Source organism: Coffea arabica, chromosome 7e, assembly GCF_036785885.1.
Source record: "Coffea arabica cultivar ET-39 chromosome 7e, Coffea Arabica ET-39 HiFi, whole genome shotgun sequence".
In the NCBI taxonomy this organism is placed as follows: Eukaryota; Viridiplantae; Streptophyta; class Magnoliopsida; order Gentianales; family Rubiaceae; genus Coffea; species Coffea arabica.
In genome coordinates this window covers 26,873,292-26,895,967 of record NC_092323.1, presented here as the reverse complement: position 1 = coordinate 26,895,967, position 22,676 = coordinate 26,873,292, and the positions used below count along the sequence as shown (strand labels likewise).

General features: G+C 36.2%; 1 protein-coding gene across 4 annotated transcripts; it reads left to right on the top strand.

The window, feature by feature from the left end:
* Positions 1-451: 451 nt before the first annotated feature.
* Positions 452-9,115, top strand: LOC113702233 (ribonucleases P/MRP protein subunit POP1). 4 transcript variants are annotated; one of them, XM_027223337.2, is made up of 11 exons: positions 452-754; positions 4,130-4,643; positions 4,746-4,842; positions 4,980-5,087; positions 5,170-5,388; positions 5,738-5,856; positions 5,948-6,472; positions 6,766-6,874; positions 6,954-7,534; positions 8,447-8,611; positions 8,776-9,115. In XM_027223337.2, the coding sequence occupies exons 2-11, from the start codon at positions 4,234-4,236 to the stop codon at positions 8,972-8,974; spliced, it is 2,532 nt and encodes an 843-aa protein (XP_027079138.1). In that variant the 5' UTR covers positions 452-754; positions 4,130-4,233; the 3' UTR covers positions 8,975-9,115. The 4 variants fall into 4 exon arrangements, with proteins under 4 accessions (XP_027079138.1, XP_071915075.1, XP_027079140.1 ...); XM_072058974.1 differs by having other exon boundaries at positions 4,742-4,842; XM_027223339.2 differs by having other exon boundaries at positions 4,127-4,643.
* The last annotated feature ends 13,561 nt before the right edge of the window (positions 9,116-22,676 follow it).

The window sequence follows — 22,676 nt, the reverse complement described above, 5'->3', positions numbered from 1 at the left end:
GGTAAACAAAAATTATAAAAACAAATCTATTTACAATTTAAAGGAAAAATGATCAGCGATGGAAAACTTGTGTAGAAGTTTTAGGGGATTTTTAAATTCTTTTTCTCTCCACAATACAATTTTTCAATTGTTTGGTATTATGTCATCTTTTATTTTTTAAAATTTTTTTAAATCATGTGACTTTGTATTTTTTTTCTAATAAGATATTTTATATTCCAATTAAAAGTATAGCATTATCGTAGAACCATTATGTATATGCATTAACGTCATTTTGTTAACTTTTTGGATGGAAAATGTATCATTAATGTTTGAGGAGTCAATGAAGAGGGCAAAGTATGTATATTTAAAATTTAGGGGGGCAAACTGTAATTAACCCTTTTGAAAATTACGATCACTAACCTATTTTACCCCTTAAATAAATAACCAAATTCTCCCTAATAACGAGATAATACATAAGTATTTTACTATTTTATTCTTTCTTTGTCACTATTCCCCTTTCCACACACTTCCCACACAAAAAAACACACACAAAGGCGCACGCCTCCTCCTTCATTTTTTAATTCCTTAAATTTTTTTCTGGTTAATTTTTTCTCAAAAATTTGGTCCGAAGATTTTTGAATTCGTGAAATTGTTTTCTCAAATCTCTATTTATTCCCCATGTTCAGCGTCTGCGTTACTTGTAATCACAAGGAGTGAGGAGAGAATCTGTGTACTTTTTGAGTGCGGAAGAAGACTTAATAATCTGGAAAATCAGGTGAATGTAGTTCTTGCCTTTTTTTTGTTACTTTTTAATTTTTGTTCCTGGATAAAATTGTTTATGTAGCATACTCTAATTTCTTAGGTTTTTGTTTTTGTGCCTCCAAAAAAAAACCTAAAAAGAAGAAGCTGTAGAAATTTCTGTAATCTTCTTCTAGGGTTTTTTAAGGTTTGTAATCAATCTTAAAATTTTGAGTTTCTTGAAAAACCCACCTAAAACTACTCTTAATGCATCGTCTCTATGATTTCAATGAGGCTAGTAGGTTTATGTTCAATTTCATTGAATCTTTTTAGGGTAATTGTAGCTGTTAGAATTTATTCTAATTTCTTGAATTTTTTTCTTGTTTTATTTTGTCAATTAATGGATTTGCGACCCTTGAGGTTGAGATGTAGAAGTGCCTATATCATTGTATTGAGTTCTGTATTTTTTCAACGAAAATATCAAGTTTTTTGGGCAACTTTGCTGTAATATTTCTAAGTTCTTGCATTTCCTTTTTCTTATTCCTAAGTTCTTGCCTTTCTTTTTTCTTATTTTTAATGTTTTAATGGATTTGGGACTCTTGCTGTTGAATATGGAAATGCCCATATCAATCTATTCAGTTCTGCCTTTTTTTTTGGACATTATCAATTTTTTGGCTGGAAAGTTTTTCTAAGTTCTGCCTTTTCTCTTTTCTTTTTGTTTATATCTTTAAGTGGATTTGGTTGTGTTGCAGTTGGGATATGGAAATGGCTATATTGATCCACTGTCTTTTGTTTTCTTCCCAACGATAATTCATGATGTTTCATCATGCACTAGTATGAATTTTCATCTGAAGGTGTTGTTATGTTGTACTACAGAGCTCAAGATTGCTTACAACGTAAAAGTTAATGAGTTCTATATGTTTGATTTTGTGTTTTGAGTTAATTTATGGTTATTCATGTTTTCCTTTGGTTGTATCTGTAAGTTAGTGATTGATAAGTAAAATGTGGTGGTTAATGGTAAAAATGAATATAGACAGAATATCTTGGATACATTTATTCTCAAAATTTATATTTGTAATGTGTATCATGGATTAGTTTTTGATAAAAGGAGTAAAAAGAATGTTTTGGGTGTACTTGAGGAAAAGAATCAAAGGATAACAATTTGCAGATGAATAATAACACAAGCAAGCACAGTTCAAATCCTATAATAGATTTTCACATTATATAGGGTCACTTGAAAAATGTTGACTTTTTTTTTAATTTGCAGAATCATGACTTAAAAAAAAAAGTCTTATGATTCTATTGGACAAGTTTTTGTATCATGACACTCCGGAAAATCTTGGATTTACTTTCTTACTTGCATAAGGAGACGGTACTATGTATCCTTTCAAACATGTAATTTTTAATTTTGTGTACTACACCAGAATTTTATCATATAGCTTTGTATTTGCTAGTTAGAACATATCATAGAATTGGCGGATTAATAGCAGCATGTTTTCCATTTTTAAAGTTCATCCTTCTTACAAATGTCAGTAACATATAGCTTTGTATTTGCTAGATAGAACGTTTCATAGAATTGGCAGATTAGTAGCAGCATAATTTTCATGTTTTTAAAATTCATCTTTCTTACAAATGTTTCAGTGCTGAATTTCTTTTGTTCGATGGTGTTTGTCATAGGTTTCATATAGAGGAACTGGTTACTATGGTTTTTGAGTTGAGTTAAATTTTGTTCCTAAATTAATTGCTGCATGTTTCTCTTCAGTTGATAAAATTCCAAATTAATACTACAGGAAGTTTGTTCTAGCAATAGTTTAGTGTAGCTGGATTTTCTTTATCCAGTTATATGTTGTGTGTGTTTTTTTGTTGGTCATTGGTGTCAAGAATTTGATGTCACTTGACCTGTTTTATATTGAAAAGATAGTAGAGTAGAAAGAAAAAACTAACATTAATCTTTTTTCATTGTAAACAGAGTGATGCACTTTTAGTATACAACAAATGATACACTTTTTGGCACCCAATTTCTTCATAGTTCTTATATGTTGTGGAATAATCCTATCTAACAGTCTACTACTCAGGGAAATACCTAAAAGATCTGGTATCTTTGCTGAAGCTTCAACTTCAAAAAATGGTGTCAAAATAAGCCCTGCCTTCACTGAAGAATACTTAGGAAAAGAATCCATTGCTGCTAAACTGTTTCACCAATAGAACAAGCTGCAATTGTCAACAAATAATCTTTAAATGAAAACTGCAGAAGCATTGTCCAACAAAGAAAACCAAAGCTGATTTGTGCGTAGACTAGACCAACTGAAATATTAATCTTCTTTTGTAATCCAAATATGTTGAACTCCTTTTGGGAAAATAATATGATCTATTGTATTGCTCCTCTATATATTATTTATCAAAATGTATGCATTCGAATTGTATGGTACTAGGTGCTAGGTAATTCTTAGAGAAACATCTAGCATTGAAGATGTGTTTAACTATAATGATCCTTTTTTTTATGGTCAATTGGTAATATCTATGGGTACATTATCAATGACTTGGCTTTTATTTCTATTATATGTGCTGCTGTTACACTAAATTTTGATTTCTAATGTACAAATTTACACAACTTTATCAATCTAAATTGAAAAATAATTAGAAAATCAAATTAAGGCAATTTGGTGGGCAGTGGCTATGCGTATGCACAGCCAGCCTGATCTAGTATCTGCATAACTTCAACACCAGTACCAAATTTAGGTACTGAAGTATCTTCACTTTCAATTTATCGGATACATAGTCGTACTTCAAATAAAACTCCAATTTATGTACCACTAAATTTCTGATAAAATCCAATGTCACTTTCATCTTTGCCCGGATCCCAATTTTTTATCCTAACAGCTTAGGAGGAGAAGTTGTATCTTAGGATTTAGCATTCTAAAACGATTCTTAGTCCAAAAATAAAAGAAAGTAGAACTGAGCAAAAATATCTCAATGGACACTCATGGATAATTATCTTCTGAATTGTGAAGAAGAAGAAGACGATGCTAACCACTAACTACATCCTGGAAGAGAAGGACTTTGTAAAAACTGTGATCTATTCAAAGAAGCAGCTAAGCACGCCTGCCAACACTGAATGGCAACTGTTAACCATTTATTTTTAAAGGACCAAAATACCATCAATAAGTGGCCCTAATTTTACAAAATTGTCCACTTAGTAATGATGTGTACAAGGGACAATAGTACTGTTTCTTAACGAATTTCCCCTCATAAGATGTTAAGATTTATTTTGTATCATGTGAACTCATTAAGGTATTTTTCCTCCAATAAAGCTTAAACATTGTCCATAGAGCCATTAATTAATGGTGTAATGTTATTTCGTTGAAGTTTGGATGAAAAAAATTAACTCTAAATGTTTGACTGGTCATAGCAGGGGTAAAGTGTATATATCTTGAGTTTAAGAGGGCAAGCGTTACTTAGGGTCAGGTTTCAGGGGATAAAGCGTAATTAACCCTAAAAACTCATTTGAGGAAGGAGATGGTTACAGATTGGAGCAAGCTTCAGGCATCTACGGCAGCTCCACCTCGAACCCTCAATGTGCAGAAATTGGCCGAATCACGAGCTGGTGAATTGCACTCTCTTCATTCAATTGTTGGTACTTGTCTCCATAACAATTTTCGTTCCCAGAGAAACAAGAGGAGGAGAACCACCAGCCACATAAAGAAAAGATTCCGTTATGATAATAGTAATAATGGGCTTTTGGAGACAGATGAGAAGAGGCTCCCTCGCCGTATCCGTCGGACAATTGATCTAAAAAAGAATCCTCTGACTGATTTTGCTACATCTGGAGATGGGACCAAGAGATTATCAACACATGTTTGGCATGCTAAGCGCTTCACCATGTCTAAACTCTGGGGATTTTACCTCCCTCTCGGCCTCCATGGCAGGTAGTCACTTTTTTATTTCTGACTCCAACCAATTATGAATAACTACGGTATGTTTTTTTATTTATATATCTATTATTGATTATTATATATTACCTGAGGTAGAGGTAAAGGTTCAAGGGCTCTCCTGAAGAAGTCAAAGCAAGGAGTGCTCGTGCATGACTCAAGTTACTATAGTGCTGTTCAGCTGGAGGGTCCAGAGGCAGGCATTTCTTCATGTTGCACCTTGCAAGCATCTAGTTTGAAATGCTTCTATACTGTCAAAGCAATTTCATAGGTGTTGCTACCAAAAAACACAAGTTATTTGCTATACCTGACATTACTGTTCCATGCTTTCAGGACCTCTTATTGTTGATTCTAAGTCAAGTTATGGTCCCTTCTCCTTTAGAAACTTCTGATCAGACATCCCAGCATATACTTGCTGGTGTCACTTATGGTAGTGCTATGGTAGGTTACTGTCTCAATTTTTTAGCTACCTATCAAATTTGTAATACATGTTGGTGTTTGACTTTTGCGTGTGTATTGGCAGCTTCATCATGTTGGGGCAGTATTTGCTCAACCAGTTGCTCCAGTGACCTACATGTGGCGACCACAAAATCCAATTTTGACTGCAAGGGTTGACAAAATTGATAACAAAGATGAGCAGCAGAGTATAGACAGCTATGCTTCGTCTAGACAGTTGTGGATATGGATACATCCTGCTGCTTTTAGAGAAGGATATGATGTTCTGGAGTCTGCATGTGAAACTGTATGTTCTTTACCTAACAATACTGAAGAACACGTCTTCTAGCTTTTGAGTTTGGCTCATATCTTCATTTAAAAGTACTGTGCAACTTATTCTTTTAATTTCTGTTTCTTTTTATTTTATTTTTGGCCAGTTGCCGCTCTTGATAATTTCTAGTTAATTGAGTACTTCTTCCTTTTTTCTGTGTTTTTGTTTGTTTGTTTGTTTTTCTGTTTAGTTACAATGCACTTATTTTAGCCCAGATTGTGAACTATTTGAAGGTGATGAAATTGCTTATGGACTAGTCATATGTCCCAATCTTCAATTACAAGATTTGTTTGCTGTCTTGTGAGTTGCTATTGTGGGTTTGCAGGCAAACTTAAATGGACGCTCAGTGAATTGCATCTCTCTCGAGGGCAAGCTTGGAAAACTGGACCTGATAGGTCCCAAGGCATTTCAGCTTATGCAGAACATATTCCATCCTCTGACCTGGTGATTTAGCTTATAGTATGGCCTCTTCTTCTGAAACCATGACTGTATATAAGGGAAGCTCATGGCTGAATCGAATTTGCTTGATATGCAGTTCTACAAATTCTTGGGCTGTGCAGAAATGTTCAGTTGCTGTAAATAACAATAAATCTTCAACAACATACTCATGCTCCCTTCCACAGGAAGATCAAATTTCAACTTCAGTTATCATTTCTCTCACAGTAAAGGATCCTCGTGCTATTGCAGAAAAAGGATTTGCTGTTTTGCCAGAAACTAAACCGTCTAAGGATCTAGGTGCTAAAGAAACTAATACGCAAGGGGACACAACCTCGGAGAGGATTCTACCCTGGAACCCAGGCTCCCTTTCATCATTGCCTTCAAACCCTGAAGAAAAATATCGGTTTTCTGAATTCATTGATTTGTGGGATGTCTCCAAAGGGGTAAATCCGCCAGTAGAAGAAAGTTTTCTTTGCAAAAAAAAGCAGAGTCAGTTGATTAGAATTTTCAGTATTGGTGAGAAGACTTCCAATAAGTTAGATGCTTCAGGTGTGAGGCAGTACTCTCAATTATGCCCCATTATGCTTTTGAAAGATAATTCTGGCAAAGGCTTTACAACAAGGTAAAACTACCCTAACAACTGTTGATACAAACACAAACACGTACACCAAGCATCAGTTTACATTTTTGCATTTGTTTATGCTGCCTTTGCTTTCACTTGCCAAAGATCATAGGATATTGAATTTTTTGTGGTCTTGGGAAAAGAAGCATTGGATATTATTGTAGGGTTCAGCCAGTTTAGTAACAACCTGAGAGATGGAAGTGAGATGCTCTTTTGGTTTGTCTAATTAGAGAGCAGCTTCTGTAAATGAAGTGTATTGAGTTTCTGATAGTCATTTTTTGTCATCCCTTTAGATGGTCTGCCATTCTCCCTTTAAGCTGGGTCAAAGTCTTTTGGATTGCCATTATCTCCAATGGTGGTCTAGCTATAGGTTTGAGAGAGAGGCATTGGATCACAAGTGAAGTAAGTGTCTTGAATACCATTGGTAGTGAATTAACTGCAAGGTTATTATGGTTATCATAATATTGATTTTCCTTTTCAGGCTGGTTTGCCATATTTCCCTTCAGACTTTCCTGATACCAATGCATATTCTTGCTTTATGGCAATGGAGGCAGCTATTGCTGATCAAAAGGAAAAGCTTCGACCTCCTTCCCTGAGGCCTTTCAGAGTTCCACATTTTCCACCTTGGGACTGTATCCACTATGGTTCTGAGGAAATATCTACAGTAGGGGTCACCAAATTTCTTCCAGTTAGTAATAACTCAATGAAAATTTTAAATTGCAAAAATTGTGATGTAGCAGATGTGGGAAGTCGTGGTGCTGTTTTTAATGGTGTTGTTGCAAGGACATCCGATGTGCTGCTGCATTTTGTAAGCCATGTCAAAGATGATAATTTGCTTCTATTCCCAAATTCTCTTGATGGAAAGAGATGCTTGACTAAGGTTATGAAGGATAATGAATTAATTACCCATCAAACAAATGGCATCAGCTCTCAATTAATGTGTTGCCAGAAACTATGCTTTGTGAGAGTTCTTTTGCATGCTTACAAGGAAGGTGTTTTTGAAGAGGGAGCTGTGGTTTGTGCTCCTCATCCCGGTGATATAACTATGTGGTCGTCAACCAGGTAGGATTTCTTCAAAAATATTCATGGATTTCCTTTTATTTGTTTGGCTTGTTTTGCACAGCTTTCTCAGACTATTTTGGTCTGTTTCATGCAAATGAAAAATGATTCTGTCTTCTTTATTAAATTTTATTGGTGAAAATGCAAGTTTATAGGCGTCATGCTGACATGTTGAAACCATCAATATCTGGTATACAGTGGATTAAGGCATTGTTTTCTTCATTTTTCCTTTACCACTCATGACTTTACCTTTTCCTTTTCATGAAACAAGTGGATGTGGCACATGTCTCTAAAGTATGAAAAGGCTTATGATTTGGTTCAACAAAAGTGTGCTCAGTATTCTTTAAGCAGCAACTATTGGAAACCACAAGGCAATAAAAATTATTATTAGGTTGGACTTCGACTGATTTACTAGTTAGACAACTAGAAACCTTTTATTCCCAGAACGTCCACTATTGCAATGTTTTAATACCAAACAAGGCCTCTTTTGCAAATTCTCATGTAAATTTTCAATGGCTTACATGGATGATGTCTAGTTATATTTTGACGACTGCTGTCAACGATTGGTTTTGTGTTGTAGCTTTTAAGGTTCATAAGATACAGTAACTCTTCACTAAAAGAATTTGGGGAGAAATCAAACCTTTTGCTATGCCTTACTAGCTGATGGCTTATATTGTGAAGCTTATTCGAGGGATTGGTATATCCGTTGTACGGGTCGTTTTTATCAATCAAGTTATGATGCTGTGTAACCATAAGGTTGTAGAGGTTGAACCAAACTTAAGTAGGGCATGCAGCCTCGTAAACGAGTATGTATGTATCACATTTTTGGGAAAATTAAAAAAGAGGAACTTTGGAAACTGGAATTTTAAGGCTTCTAGTAACTTTTCTCAAAGCAGCTTGTTGTAAATGATGCAGATTGGACGATGCTGGAAAATTTCAAGCACCTCAGTCTTTACCAGGTTCATATTTTGTTCAGCAGCCATCTGGGAGATGGGCACTTCAAGTACCGGAAGACCCAGTGGTCAGGGAATCTTTTAGGTGGCCTATTGGTTTTATTACAACTGGGTTCATTCAAGGCAGGTAATTATTGTGTATTCTGCAAGAGTGATTGTGAATGAACTTTTTTTGGCTTTGTGAATTTATTTGGTTGATGTGAGTTCCTTTGGACATCGTTTGTTTGTCCTTTTCTGTAGTCTCTTTGGTTTATTTTTCTGAATTTGAATGTTGTTTTGATGGACATACAGTAAGAAGCCTGTGGCAATAGGTCTATGTGAGGTGGCTTTGCTTGCTCGTCTTAGAGAGGATCAATGGAAGACCATATCTGTTAGCAAGAGGAGGAAGGAAATTTACGTTCTGGTCAGGAATTTGAGGTCCACCGCATATAGACTTGCTCTTGCCACCATAGTTCTTGAAGCACAGGAAGAAGATTTGGAATTCATGTGATCCCAAGTTTCGACTGTGAAATTATATTTTTGATGGTAGGATAGACTATGACATTTGGAGGAGAGCCTTGATTCTCCTGTTGTTTGATGTATTAATGAAGTGGTTATGCCTGGTTATAGTAGTTCCTTTTCCGTTTGGGTACATGTGCCTGAAAATTTGGTGGAATTTTATTTCGAATCGAAGCATCATAATGCAAATAGGTTATTAGTGTCCTTGTGGCTATAGACTTCAAATCAATTTTTGGAGTCTTGAAAGGAAGGTTAGCTAACAAAAAAATTGCCCCTTCAAACAAGATGGTCACTGTCCGTGGACTGTTGTAACCAGAGAAACAAATGGATTTGGAATGATTTCCAGAAAAGATGGTCACCGCCTCTATGAAGGTATAGCTTTCTGTTCAGGAGTCTGGCTTTGTTTGGTTCCAGGAAACCGCTGAGGAAAGGAAAGTAAAAGAATGGAAAGTAGATTTCCTTGAAATCCATAATCTTTTATCTTGTTTGGTTGACAATAGGCTGGGGAAATGAAAAGGATTCCAAAGAAGTTAAATCCTTTGTTTGGATTATGGATTTGGTAGGAGGACATTGAAATAGAAAAAAAAAAATTTTAAAAATACAATTGAACTAAACAATTACGAGTTATATTGAAAATTCATGAATTCACTATTTTAAGTATTTGATAATTGGAGTTCAAAAAAAAGTTGGAAATTTGAGTCATTAACTTCGAACTGTTTACCACTTTAATTGGTTAAACACCCAAATGCACCCAGAAAAGAAAATTAGGGGGAAAAAACAATAGAAGTGAAGACAAGAAATATGTAAAGAAAAAGAAAATTAAAAAATACTGCCTAGTAATTCAAGTGCCATGTGGGCTCTTTTATCCTTTTCTTTTCATAATTGCTAAAAATAATTTTTAAATTTCCATTTGGTTATTTCACAAATTTTCATCAAACTTTTTGACCGTACAAAACATACAAATTGTTTGGTCAATAAGGTAACTCATAAAGTTGCAAGTAAATGAAACAATTGTAAAGTGCGAATTTGGTTGATAAGAATATTAAGTTGCAAGTAAATAAAACAATTGCGAAGTGACATTTTAGGTAATATGGACAGGTTCTAACAAAAATTTTATAACTAGTATACTTAGATCAACCCATTTATACCAGTGCAAATTGATAAGTTGGATCAACTCATTGATACTAGTATGAATAAATAAGTCAAAAATTATCTGAATAACCCAATCACCCATCAAGCCCAATTACAAACTTTTTCTCCACTCAAGATATTGCAAAATCACTTACTATTGGATAAATTGAACAATAAAAATACATTAATTTGAACTAAATATTATGTCAAAAATTTCATAATTTTTGGATTTATTTTGCAATTGCAAAGGATGATAATCATAGAACTTTGAGATTGCCAAGATTAATCCACACACTTTGTACAACAAGAAGAGACAAATGATCATGAATCTGATCACATAATTCATGCTGACAAACATATTTTCATAATAGCAAAATCTGGCGATTTCTTTTCCTGGAAGAGAAATAGAATAATATCAATTTTTTCAGCCAAAATGTGAAAATTCATCGATCGATAAAAGTGAGGAATTTACTAGAAGAGAGTGTAATGGCTCAATCGTTTGGCTGCAGGAGAGTGGTGGACTAAAGGGTCATTTATTTTAAGTTTAATAAAGAAACTGATCAACAGTTTGTCACAAACTTTTTTTAAATGTCTCAGTAAATAACAAAGTATAATATATGTTGTCTCAATGAAAGATAAACATTAATAAATGTTGTCACACCCAGAATTCTTTAAATTTTCAAAATTCAGGACTGATTATCTAAACCAATCATAATATAACAGACTATACAATTACATAAGGAATAAAATATAGCCTAATAATTAAATAACCATTGCCACCTGATAAATTAGGTTAAAGCTAAAATCCGTTACATCATTACTTTAAAAAGCATTGACAAATAAACTTATATAAATACGTGCATTTACAACAATAAGCACTTGCAATGTAAACCAATTATGGGTTATCAAAAACATTTGTTAGGAATTAGGCCACTTTAAAAATTCTAATATAGAAAGCAGTTTTGAAATCAATTCTTGTGTATCGTCTCAACAATTTCTAAGACTTGGATTATTCATCATTGTTCTTGACTTTCCGAGCCTTCTCCATGAAATCTTTTGAATGCCTTCGGCTTTAGTAGCCGTCGTAACCTTTTCTATTTTTTTTTTTCTAAAAAAGTAAAAGAATGATAGAGAAAATTAAAGGTTTTCTCGTCGTCCATCTTGATGTCTCATACTAAAACTAAAAGTTAAAATTCATGGTTAACCCTTGAATTTTTATTTTATTAATGAACCTATCCAATCCTTAAAATTACAAATCTTAGCCGTCAATATAAACCCTGCTGCCCAAATCTTAGCAACACAAAATAGATATACCCTTTTAGTGTATCAAGCCTAAGAAATGAGATTAAACCTTTTTAGCCTTTGTAAGATATATATAAGGACATGAATATGTACATCGTCTTCCATATCTAGAACTTCTAGAATTTCATAATTTACAGATTACTTGACAACTAAACGAGTGAATAATGAATATAAGTATTTAGAGTCGGGATATTAATCAAGAAACAGCAATGTTGGTTGCAATGAAAATTTCGTTGCATAAAGACAAAAACAAGAGAATTGGTACAAATATCAATTTATTAATTTGAGAATAAAAAGAGGTTACAATCTTTTGTAATTTTCTTAAAACAAAGAAAGTAATCCTCTCAAGTAGCGGCTGTGAGTTCCTTGTTAACAACAAAAAAAAAAAAAAAAAAGAAAGTTGCCCTCTATTCACTTCAAATTGATTTGAAGGGTGTCTTCTTGTCTATGCTCGTATAGAATAGGCTATTTCAGATGCAATTTATCTATGGATTTGACATTATGTACGAGTAAAATCTTGTGAATTAATTCTGTGAATATCATTATTACCTGGATCATTCGTACAATTTGGACATGTTTTGCTCAGTAGATAAAATGTTGCTCTCTTTGACACAAAAAAGGACTCATCTAGCTTATTGTTCATCCGATGAACTACTGCCATCATAGCCTTGAGTTATTAGTAAGATGCCGTTTCAAAAGAGAGAATGAAATTAAAAAACTGTCCAAATATAATATCATCTCGTCCTGTATTGAACTCTACTAATGGATGCAATATGGTAATAGATGTTTCTGTCTATCATTTATTCACTATTTCTGAATTGATATTAACATAAATCGTACCGTGGACTTGATTAAAAATTCCCTTGGATGGACATTACATCTGAATTACCTTCATTCGAGATGGACTGATTTCATTCTGCATGAGCAGGGAGGGTGATTTGCTACAATTTGATGCCATGCTTACCATTGATACTGAGCAAAATACAGTTGCTGCTGGAGGAAATATAGATTTATCGCAGCTAGCTATTGTTAAATAGCCCTGTTCCCCGTCAACTGTTCTAATAATACTGGCTTGAACCATGAATACTGCCCCAAGACCACAGACATCATCACTTTTCACTGTCAATACATGTAGACCGAAGTATTCTGTACCAACGTAGCCTACTGGATTGGTCAGCTTTTTATCACACGTGGACTCTGGAATGTTAGTTATAATAAAAAAATTAGAAAGTTCAGCAGTTCAATTTGCATCAATCAGTATGTTGGAAGATTTAATCTCTGTAAATTATGGTGGAATTGCATAGTTGTCAAGGTTATACATAAATGCACTGTTGCTTTTATATGGTAACGACTGATAACTCACTCTTGCCAAAATGGTGTATTTTTGCAATTTCAGTCCAGAAGACAAAGTCGATGCTAGTCTGCACTCTGCAGTACACCTGACTGACTCTCAAGCTCATGTAAGCATAGCGTTTCTAAAAATAGACATTAAATATTTATAAATGTATATTTGTTAGCATCCATTAGTCAGGTCTTAGCAGTTGTCTTGGCCAAATACTACCATAACACAAAGGCTCAAGGAAAATTAAACAGCAGCTAAAGAATTCAATCATGATTCGTATTCCAAAAAGTATATAAATATCTTTTTACTCACTTTATAATCACATAATCTAAATATATGAATGATTTCTTGCATTCATCTGCTGTTAGAATCCAATAATGTGGAGCTATTGGCCATAAAGTCACTGCATTATAATGAAGGCAATTAAGTCTAATATTCAAAAACTAAGAACAAAAAATATTCATTATTGTTTCTGTGCCTACTTACAACTGTAAGTTGTGATCACTGACCAAGAAGAAAAGCCCGCAGATGATTCATTGCATGACAGCCTTTGCAGCAAGTAAATCATGTAGTGAATATCAAGCATATTTTTATGTAGCAGGCTGTTTCAGGTCATTATCCCCATAGATGTCCATTAGCCTGAAATGGTTTTTATCCATTTGCATTCTACACTCAAAGCAATTCAACAGCCAAATCATCCTTTTTTTGTTGTAAGGATTAAAGTTTCGATTGGCTATAGTAGGTTACCACCAGAAATAATGAAACATTATGTCTGAAAACCAAAATAGAATAAAAATACAAATACAAAAACAGATAATTAGTCTTTTATTTTTTCTAGGACTAAGGAAACAATTTTAAATCTACCTAATTCCTTGGCAATCATGATTTCATTCCCCATCAATATCAGTAAACTTCTACATCTACATTTTCTTTTAAATACTCAAAACATGCAATATATGTTATGTGGTTTAGTGTCCAACAAATGCCTTCACAATAGAAAGGCCTTCGTCATTGCATCAGCAGGCTTCTTCATCTGATTATCATTGTGGTATAGATATGCTAGTTGGTCCCATGCCTCAGCAGGAACCTTCATTCCATTCGCCACAGCTTTGTACCATTGCTTCTGCCTCTCCCAGCAATATCACTTTAGTATAAGCATTAAACAAGTCCTAAAAAATGTCCAAGTCATAAGCGGTGGGTTTTCACAGATTCCCCTGCCTGGAAAATCTTTTCAGCTCCTCGAATTTCATCCAAACTGATTAAAAATCATATCATGTCATGATGCTCTGAGTTACTTACATGGCTCCTCTTGTTCCACAGATGCCAGAGTTGACGACTTCATTCTAGTTCTTGATAGTCGAATGTGAATACATACCAAGGAGAAGTTCATGAACGTATACCGTACACTTTGCTCCCCCCTTGAGTGTCTCTGCTTATTCAGTATCTCGGAAGACTTTTTTACCAGGCTAGCTCTTAAGCATTCCTTTGATGCCATGAAAAAGAAATGTTGGATCCTGCGTGAACTAGATCATCACAATCTCGATTTTCTTCAAGAGTTTTCCTGTGGCCTTAGTATAATAATCAGCAGCATATGCTTTCGACAAGTAGTAGTACTCAACGTTGCTGCAACAAAATGCCTTTTGTTTCCATTTCTTTCATAAACTTCTCGAAGTCTCTTAGTCTATCACAACTCAAATTAGAGGTTAAGCATTTTCATGTTTGATAACTTTTGTGTTACAACGAGCGGCTGCCATTTTCTGCATAAGTTCCTCAGTTTTCTTCGTCAACTTCTTGGCATAGCAACTTGAAAGAGCACCACAAGCTTCGGATGTTTTTCAAACTGTCTTGAGACATTATTGAAGTAGTCATCTGCCTCTTTTAGTCGTGCCTGAAAGATACAATTTTCGCCTATGAGCAACATATCCAGGTGATAGGTTGGAATTGCCCCTCATACCTGCGACCCACTAATTAACAAAAAGAACAATCAGGCTGCTATTAGCATTGACCAACTAATCTCCAGGTGTAGGTAGGGAGGTATGGCTAAGGGCGCTTCACTGGTCACTGTGATTGTATTGTATTGGTTATGGTTGTATCTGTTTATATCTTCATATATTTCCAGCCGCAAGGACTCAAGAAACCGAGCAACGTTCATGGAAATGGCTTTATGTTTAATGCAACCGTGTCCATGACAAGACCTGGAGCATATGGAAGGACAATGGATGCCATTGCATCAGCATCCATTCAGAGTCAATCCAGGTACTTCATTCATGTGGAGACAGGCATATCTGTGGGGATTGTGGAAGCGTGGGCAATAAGACAAATACAGCTTTGATTGTAGATGGTGAAAATGTAACCAAAATCACAATGAATAGGAGATTCCCCGAGTTCAAAACGAAAGAAACTGCCACTTTTTGTAAGGACTTTTGACTGCAATTTATACTTAATGTATTTGCTTTAGTAGGATCACAATATTTCAATTTTTTTACGTGCAAATGGGGAATTTTAATGAAAAGATGAGTAGTAAAAAGCAGGGTATGAAAAACAGGGGCATCAAAAGTTTTCCTTTCTTTCTTCTTTCTTCACTACACTATAACACTTTGCCATATGTCTGTTGCAGTTCATTGAAGCTTTCCTTTTAATGCAGCAGAGAAGCCTTCTAGTAGGTTTCAACAAGTCTATTCCAATTATTTAGGTGATCAGTCTGTGTTTCGGAAACTTTATATTGTCTATGTTATTGAGCCGTTGTGCATTATGGTACTAAAGTCAGATAAGGAATGGCTTTATCTTAGTTTTACATAAAGGCATAGTTGCCAGATGGTTTCCTTGTGAGAGAACAATTATCAGAAATTTAAGTCTCTCAATTTATATTCTTATTCTTGTCCCTTCTCGACTCGTGATTTTGTCCTTTTATCTAAAGGCCTTGCTGTTTGTTTTGTTTTGTTTATCAAATTAAGCCTCACTGCTTTGTCCTATTTCTTCGTGTTCCTTCTTCCAGATGAAATTTAAATGAAGATTTTTGAAAGCCTACAAGCATGGACAGAAGGAAGCAAAACTGAGTTAACGGATAAAAATTACCCAACTGGGAAAATTAATCCACTTACACCAAGAACCCCAAGGAAATCATAGGGGTTCATAAGCTTGTAGAAGTATTGCTAAGTCATGTAAATATAACCAAATAAAGTGTGCCTACAACTGGAGAAGGTAAAAAAAAGTTGACCAACGAAATGCGAGCACTCAGGCAAAGATAACTGCACACTCATAGAAATGCAACTTCAGCATTTAATCGTTGCCTATATCCGTTTCAAACACAAGATTTCAACAACATCAAACATGCACACTTTGTATCTCTACTATGTCTAGTCCTACAAAGTTACAGTGGCCTTCAAATTTCAATACTTTAATTCTTCGAACTCATCTGCTTCTTGCAGCAATCTATACTCTTTGGAATGCTACTACAATTTAACATACATCATCTTGCATTATTAAGATATTTTAATTCATACATTCTCCTCAGCACAATATCTATATTTAATAACATACTGGATGATGAAATTACTCTCCCATCATAAAAAGTGCTGACTTCTTTGCAGAAAGCATACTTCTTTGGCAATAATACTATCAACTCTATCAGTAGAAAGAATATTCAAAGATCGTATATCCGTATAGACTCTATAGAGATTCTTAGGTTGCATAGTTTTGGAAGATGAAGATTTAGAAGTTCATTCTGGTTATGCTGTGGCACAATATTGCATACAGGATTTAAAATTTTCAGCAAGCTTTATTTACCATTTCTTTTCCTTTCTTTTTCTTTTTCATAAACTTTATCTTTTCTTTATCTATTTCATAGCATATGAAGCTTATTAAAATGCCATTACATTTAATTGTTTGCATCTGTTAAAGGTGATCAATTCATGGCAAAGTACATTACTTTCAAAATCTTTGCAGGAGAAGGCAGTCAAGCTATTGCCCTAATGTCTCAGTCCAACCAATCGTCATTTTACAGATGTACATTTTTAGGGTTCCATGACACACTCGATGCAAAGTTTGGCAGGCAATTCTATAAGGAGTGTGACATCTATGGCACGGTTGATTTTGTGTTTGGCGATGCTGCAGAAGTCTTTCAAAGCTGCAACCTTTATGCACGGTTGCCTAACCGCATTTATACTTTCACTGCACAGGGAAAACCATTACCCAGTGGAGTTAGTGGATTTGTCATTCAAAATTCCACTTTGACAGCACCCCCAGATTTGCAGTCCAACAAGTCTTAGATTCACGCTTTCCTTGGAAGACCATGGTTTGCATGGTCAACCGTGATTGTAATGCAATCCTTCTTGGATAACATCATAGATCCAGCTGGGCGGTATGTGCGGTTAGGCCATCGCACAGATGAGCTAGCCTATAGAGAATACAGTAATTGGGCCCTGGTGTAGGCACAGGGAGATGAATTTCATGTGTGCGATATAAAGCATTGGACCAGTCCAAGGAAGTCATTCCTTTCACGGTTTCTAAGTTTATTACTGGGGATTCTTGGATTTCAGAGTTTGGAACCCCTTGCACCAGCAGTTTATATTAGTATGAGCCTATATCTCTTAAATCCCTTATACCAGCAGTTTATTTTAGTATGAGGCCATTATATGGTGTTTCTGTAATGACTTGAAAGACATTGCTAGACTGTGAATGGAGCAAAGTATTTGCGATATGTTCACTACTTTACTAGAAATTGAGTATGCCGTCCAACAACCGCCACAAGCCTATGGGACTGACCGACAAGCACTCCAAAAGATCACTTTAAGTCTTGAATAAAATTTAAGAGAAGGTAGTTATGTAAGTTGAGAATCAAACTAGATTATTAAATTTCTAGTTATTAAACTTCCAACTCCCAAATACTGCACACAAAATGCTAAAAGCTATAGATAATAGCAATGTACTGGTCCTATGTCTGCATGTCCTGCCTTGGCTTCATTACTCAAATTGAGGATAAGTCAAAACCAACATTGCCAAGTAACCCCACCCAAATGTCATTGCATTATATGCGATTCCTTACTAGTTTTATCTCTGAACAACCCACTGCACTAAAACACAAGCCATCCAATTCAGAATTATGAAATCAGTACCTTAGTCCATGATTCACAGTCATCAAGAACTTTTCTCTACTTCTTCCCCTCTTTCATTCCCATGTTACTATTCATGGTTACTGTTCATATCCCCGAAAGAGTCCCAAGTTCCTCTTTTTCTTTCCGCTCATGCTAGTAGGCAAGATCTCATCCAGCTTATCCTACATCAATTTAGTATTCAGAGCGCAAACTTTCTTCCTCTTTATCAGCCATATTTTCTTCTTTTTCTTTGATTAATATGGTTACAAATGTAGAACTCTTTTCAAACTTTGAGACTTTGTCAAAAGATTTTGAGAGTATGTCCAAAAGAAGTTGCTTTGCTAAAAGATGAAAGTGCACTGAAATTGAAAAAAAAAAATTAGAAGCTTTGCAATCTTTTCTCTCTACATTAGACAGCATGGTTCATAGATTCGGTTGAATTGAAGCTTTATTGCTGGTTTAGCAGCCAATCGACATAGCTAACAACAAAATTTTGGAAGCTTTATTGCTGGTTTAGTAGCCAATCGACACAGCTAACAACAAAATTTTGGAAGCTTCAAGTTCTAATAAGCAAAAAGCCATAATAACCGGTTTCCCTTCCCTACCTTTTTCTCTACCAATTTCTCCACAAAATTTCCAACCATAAGATGGTCAAAAAGATATTCTCGTCCTTGGAAGCTATGGACACCTCGGCCTACACGGGCTATATTAGCCTGTTCACTCCCTGTCGACAATAGATACCTCATCTCAAACATCCCCAGACGAGGTTACTCTGAAGAGGCATTCCACCTCGCCTACCTCCTTGCCCAAGATTACTGTCACCTCAGCTATTTGCGTGACTTGTGACTAATGGAGTGATTTGACTACCAGCCTCCCTACTGGTTAGACCCATACTTGATACCGTCGCCCTAGGCTGCCTCATGATGTCAAGTAGGGGATAGACCTCATCATTCCATCCATAGGCACAACTACTATAAATACTCATCTAATACTCTCAAATGAGGTACGCAATCTAACCCACACATTCAACTCCCGAATCGTAACTAACTTAACCATCGAAGTGAGACCATTGGATAAGACCCCATCTACTCTTCGTTTGGTAGGTGAAGTCGTGCTTTCGTGACTCAGCTCGTTCGACTAGAATTCGCCGTGTCAATTGGGATCGTCTATGGGAACGATAGTTCCTTAATCATGATACCTATGTGATCAAGAAGTCAGAGAGCTTCTTGGGCCAAACCCGAGGCTGATGCTAATGCCCAACATGGGGCCACTCAACATACGGTGGAACCCAGACAAGATCCTCCACCCAAGAATGAAGAGGCCCTCACTAAGAAGGCCGAGTTCGTGGCAGAGAATCCTAGCATATTTGAAGAGTTGGGGAAGTTTTTCAAAAGGAAGGGGAAGGAGAAAGCTGAATTGTCAAAGCGGCGACTAGTCACTTCTCTGGAGATCCCTTTCAAAGAAGAATTAGATGACCGCCATCTGAGGTGAAATTATTCCAAGTAGACCCCTTCCAAGTCCACCTCCAAGTTGGCCTCCATATTTCGAGCCCTCTCACAAGGTCTACTAGGAAGGTGGATGAACGATGCTCCCAAGCGTCCCATCGAGTTCGCTACCGATTTTATGAAGGTCCATCCGTTCACTGATAACATAAATGATGAGTTGGTTTTCCCTAACTTCAAGCTCCCCGTATTACAGTCTTACCATGGATGAGGTGCCCCGAGGATCATATCCATGCATTCATCTTAGCATTCCTTTTATACTATGTGCCTGACTTGGTTATTTGTCGAGCCTTTCGATCTTTCTTTAGGAGACTACCTGAAAATGGTTCTGGAATTTGGAACCTAGGAGCATATCTTCTCTGGAAGAGCTGATGGACAATTTCATTATATCAATTTGTTTCATTTCGATCAACGTCGAAAACATCAGCATATTTGATGAATATGTGCTAGGCTCCTGATGAGTCCTTGCGTTCATACCTTCAGAAGTTCAATGAGGAAAGTGTTCAGATATCCAACCCTAATGAACAGGTAACTATAGTAGCTTTCACCAATGGATTGAAAGTTGGGACTTTCAATACCGAGATACATCAAAAGTATCCTTGGACATTGCGTGAGTTATGGCAAAGGGTTGACAAGGCTATCCAAGGAGAAGATATCAACCGTATGAAAAGAGAAGCCCAAGTGTCTTGGACAGCCCCTGATCGGAGGAAGAGGGACCAAGGTGTAACCGATGTGGGGACATCAGGAACTACCGAGCAGAATTCCTCTAAAGATCGGCTCAACATGTCTGATAGGATAGCCAAAGAAAAACAACTGATACCCAAAGTTGAATTAACTCCTCTCATTACTACCTGGTCTCATATACACGCTATTATGGAGCAATATAATCTTGGCCGAGCCTCACCAAAAATGACTAGGAAGAGGGAAAAGAGGAATGCAAACCTTTTTTGTGCATACCACCGAGACATGGGCACGAGACCGAAAACTACAATGACCTCAAAAATGAAATAGAGAACCTCATTAAGTAAGGTTATTTGAAACAGTATGTCAAAAGCGATTGAGGTATGGATAATCAAGACGACCACCGAGATGATCATCGAGATAATAGGCGAGATGACTGGCGGGATCAGAAGAGCTATGATAGGGCTCCTCGGAATCCTAAGGAGTTTGATCGACCTTCCCGAGATAGATCCTCCAACTATGGGTCCAATATAGTTGGAGTTATTAACACAATTATCGATGAACCAAGGGGCAGATAGTCAGAACTCCCAGAAAAAGACCTATCGACAAGCTAGTCTTGACATCATGGAACCAAGCTCTCGGCTCATCCAAGTGGTGGCCTGCGGCCGAGATGATTCTATTCCCATGCACATCAAATAACCATGAATTCTTGGTAATTGATGCCCGCGTCATCAATTTTATCATTAAGAAGGTATATGTCAACCCTGGCAGCTTGATTGATGTACTGTACTACCAAACTTTTAAGAATCTACAACTAAAGGATGGCTAATTAGTTCCAGTGCGGACACCATTAGCGGGATTTGGGTGGCATATGGTCTATCCCGAAGGGATGATCACCCCAAAAATGATCATTGGAAGTTACCCCCTTTGCCATACTATACCTGTCAATTATGCCGTGGTAAAGGCTCATTTACCTTATAATATTTGATTGACCGGCCTTCACGGAATAACCTTCGAGCAATTTTTCTACGTACCACTTGAGTTTCAAGTTTCCCATCCTGCCGGGAGTTGCTAAGGTAACTTTCGGCGAGCAGGTAGCATGCGAGTGTTACCTCACCACTTTATATGCAACCACATCTTCTAGCTCTTTGCCAGGGTCAGAAAATAGAAGATCTGATGTGTTGACCATTGATACGATCGAGCCTCAGAAGACCGAGAAGTTTGAGAGGCTAGAGATCGGGGATGAGGTACAAGAGATCGCCTTGGATTTAGAGAAACCTGAAAGAACCATCTGAATAGGCTTGGCTCTCCCTCTTTCTACATGGGAGAGGCTAACCGATTTTCTTAAAGAATTCAAGGACATCTTCGCTTGGACCATTTAGGATGTCCCCGGCATTCCTCATGACTTGATCATGCACAAACTCAATGGCAATCCTCGTGTACGTCCAGTGAAACCAAAATGAGGACATTTCGGTCCAGAAAGAGCCCAAGCCGTATTGGAGGAAGTAGACAAACTGTTACGAGTCAAGATGATAAAGGAGGCGCAATACTTGACCTGGTTATCAAACCCTATTATGGTCACGAAGGAAGATGGAGGATGGCACATGTGTGTTGACTTCACCGACTTCAACAAAGCGTGTCCAAAGGATTGCTATTCGTTGCCTAGAATAGACGCTTTAGTCGATTCAACAATGGACCATGAGATCCTCTGTTTCTTGGATGCTTTTAAAGGCTATCATCAAATAGGGATGAGTGATGAGGATCAATAGAAGACAACCTTCATTATTGACTGAGGTGTCTTCTATTATACCACTATGCCATTTGGCCTAAAAAATATTGGAGTCACGTATCAATGCCTCGTGAACCAGATTTTCCATCATCAAATTGGCCGCAATGTTGAAGCATACGTGGACAATATCTTAGTCAAGAGTAAGACCACTGATTCTAGTAAGTATACATTTTATGTGTTTTAAGTGTATTTTATTAGTTAGTTTTGGTGTGTTTTATTTAGTTTTATAGCTAATTAACTAGGATTTTAGTGAAAATATTCATTTCGTGGTTAAGGGGTAAAAATTGCATTTCTATGAATTTTAATTGTGAAAACTTCATGTTTTTGTAGGTTTAATGATTCAATCATCAAATGGCATGAGTTGAGAAGATAATTGGATGATTGATGATGGTTTGAGGTGATAAAAAGAAGACATGAAGTGCAAAATAATCAAAAGAAGAAATGCAAGTTTTCCAGCTTTGACATGGTATTTTGGCTATATCTTGAGCTACATGCAATGGATTGAGGTGATTCTTATACCATTTTGAAATTAAGAGATGTTTCTATATTTAGTAAGAAGACATCAAAGTTCAGTTTAGTCGTTTTCCTTGCCAAAAAGTTGAAATATAGAAGTGCATTTGCATGGTCGAAAGTTGAAATAGAGCTCCAACCAATCGAGGGTATTTTGGTCATTTATTAGTCCACAGAGCTCCAAACAACTTTCATGTTTCGTAAAAGAGCTATTTCGGCTTCCATCATCAAGAAAATAGCAGTTGAAGTGGTGCCAAATTCATAGAAGTAAAAACGTGACCTCATGAATATGCAAGCCGAAGCCACGTATTCCAAGGTCGCGTATTCTCGCCTGAATTCCACAA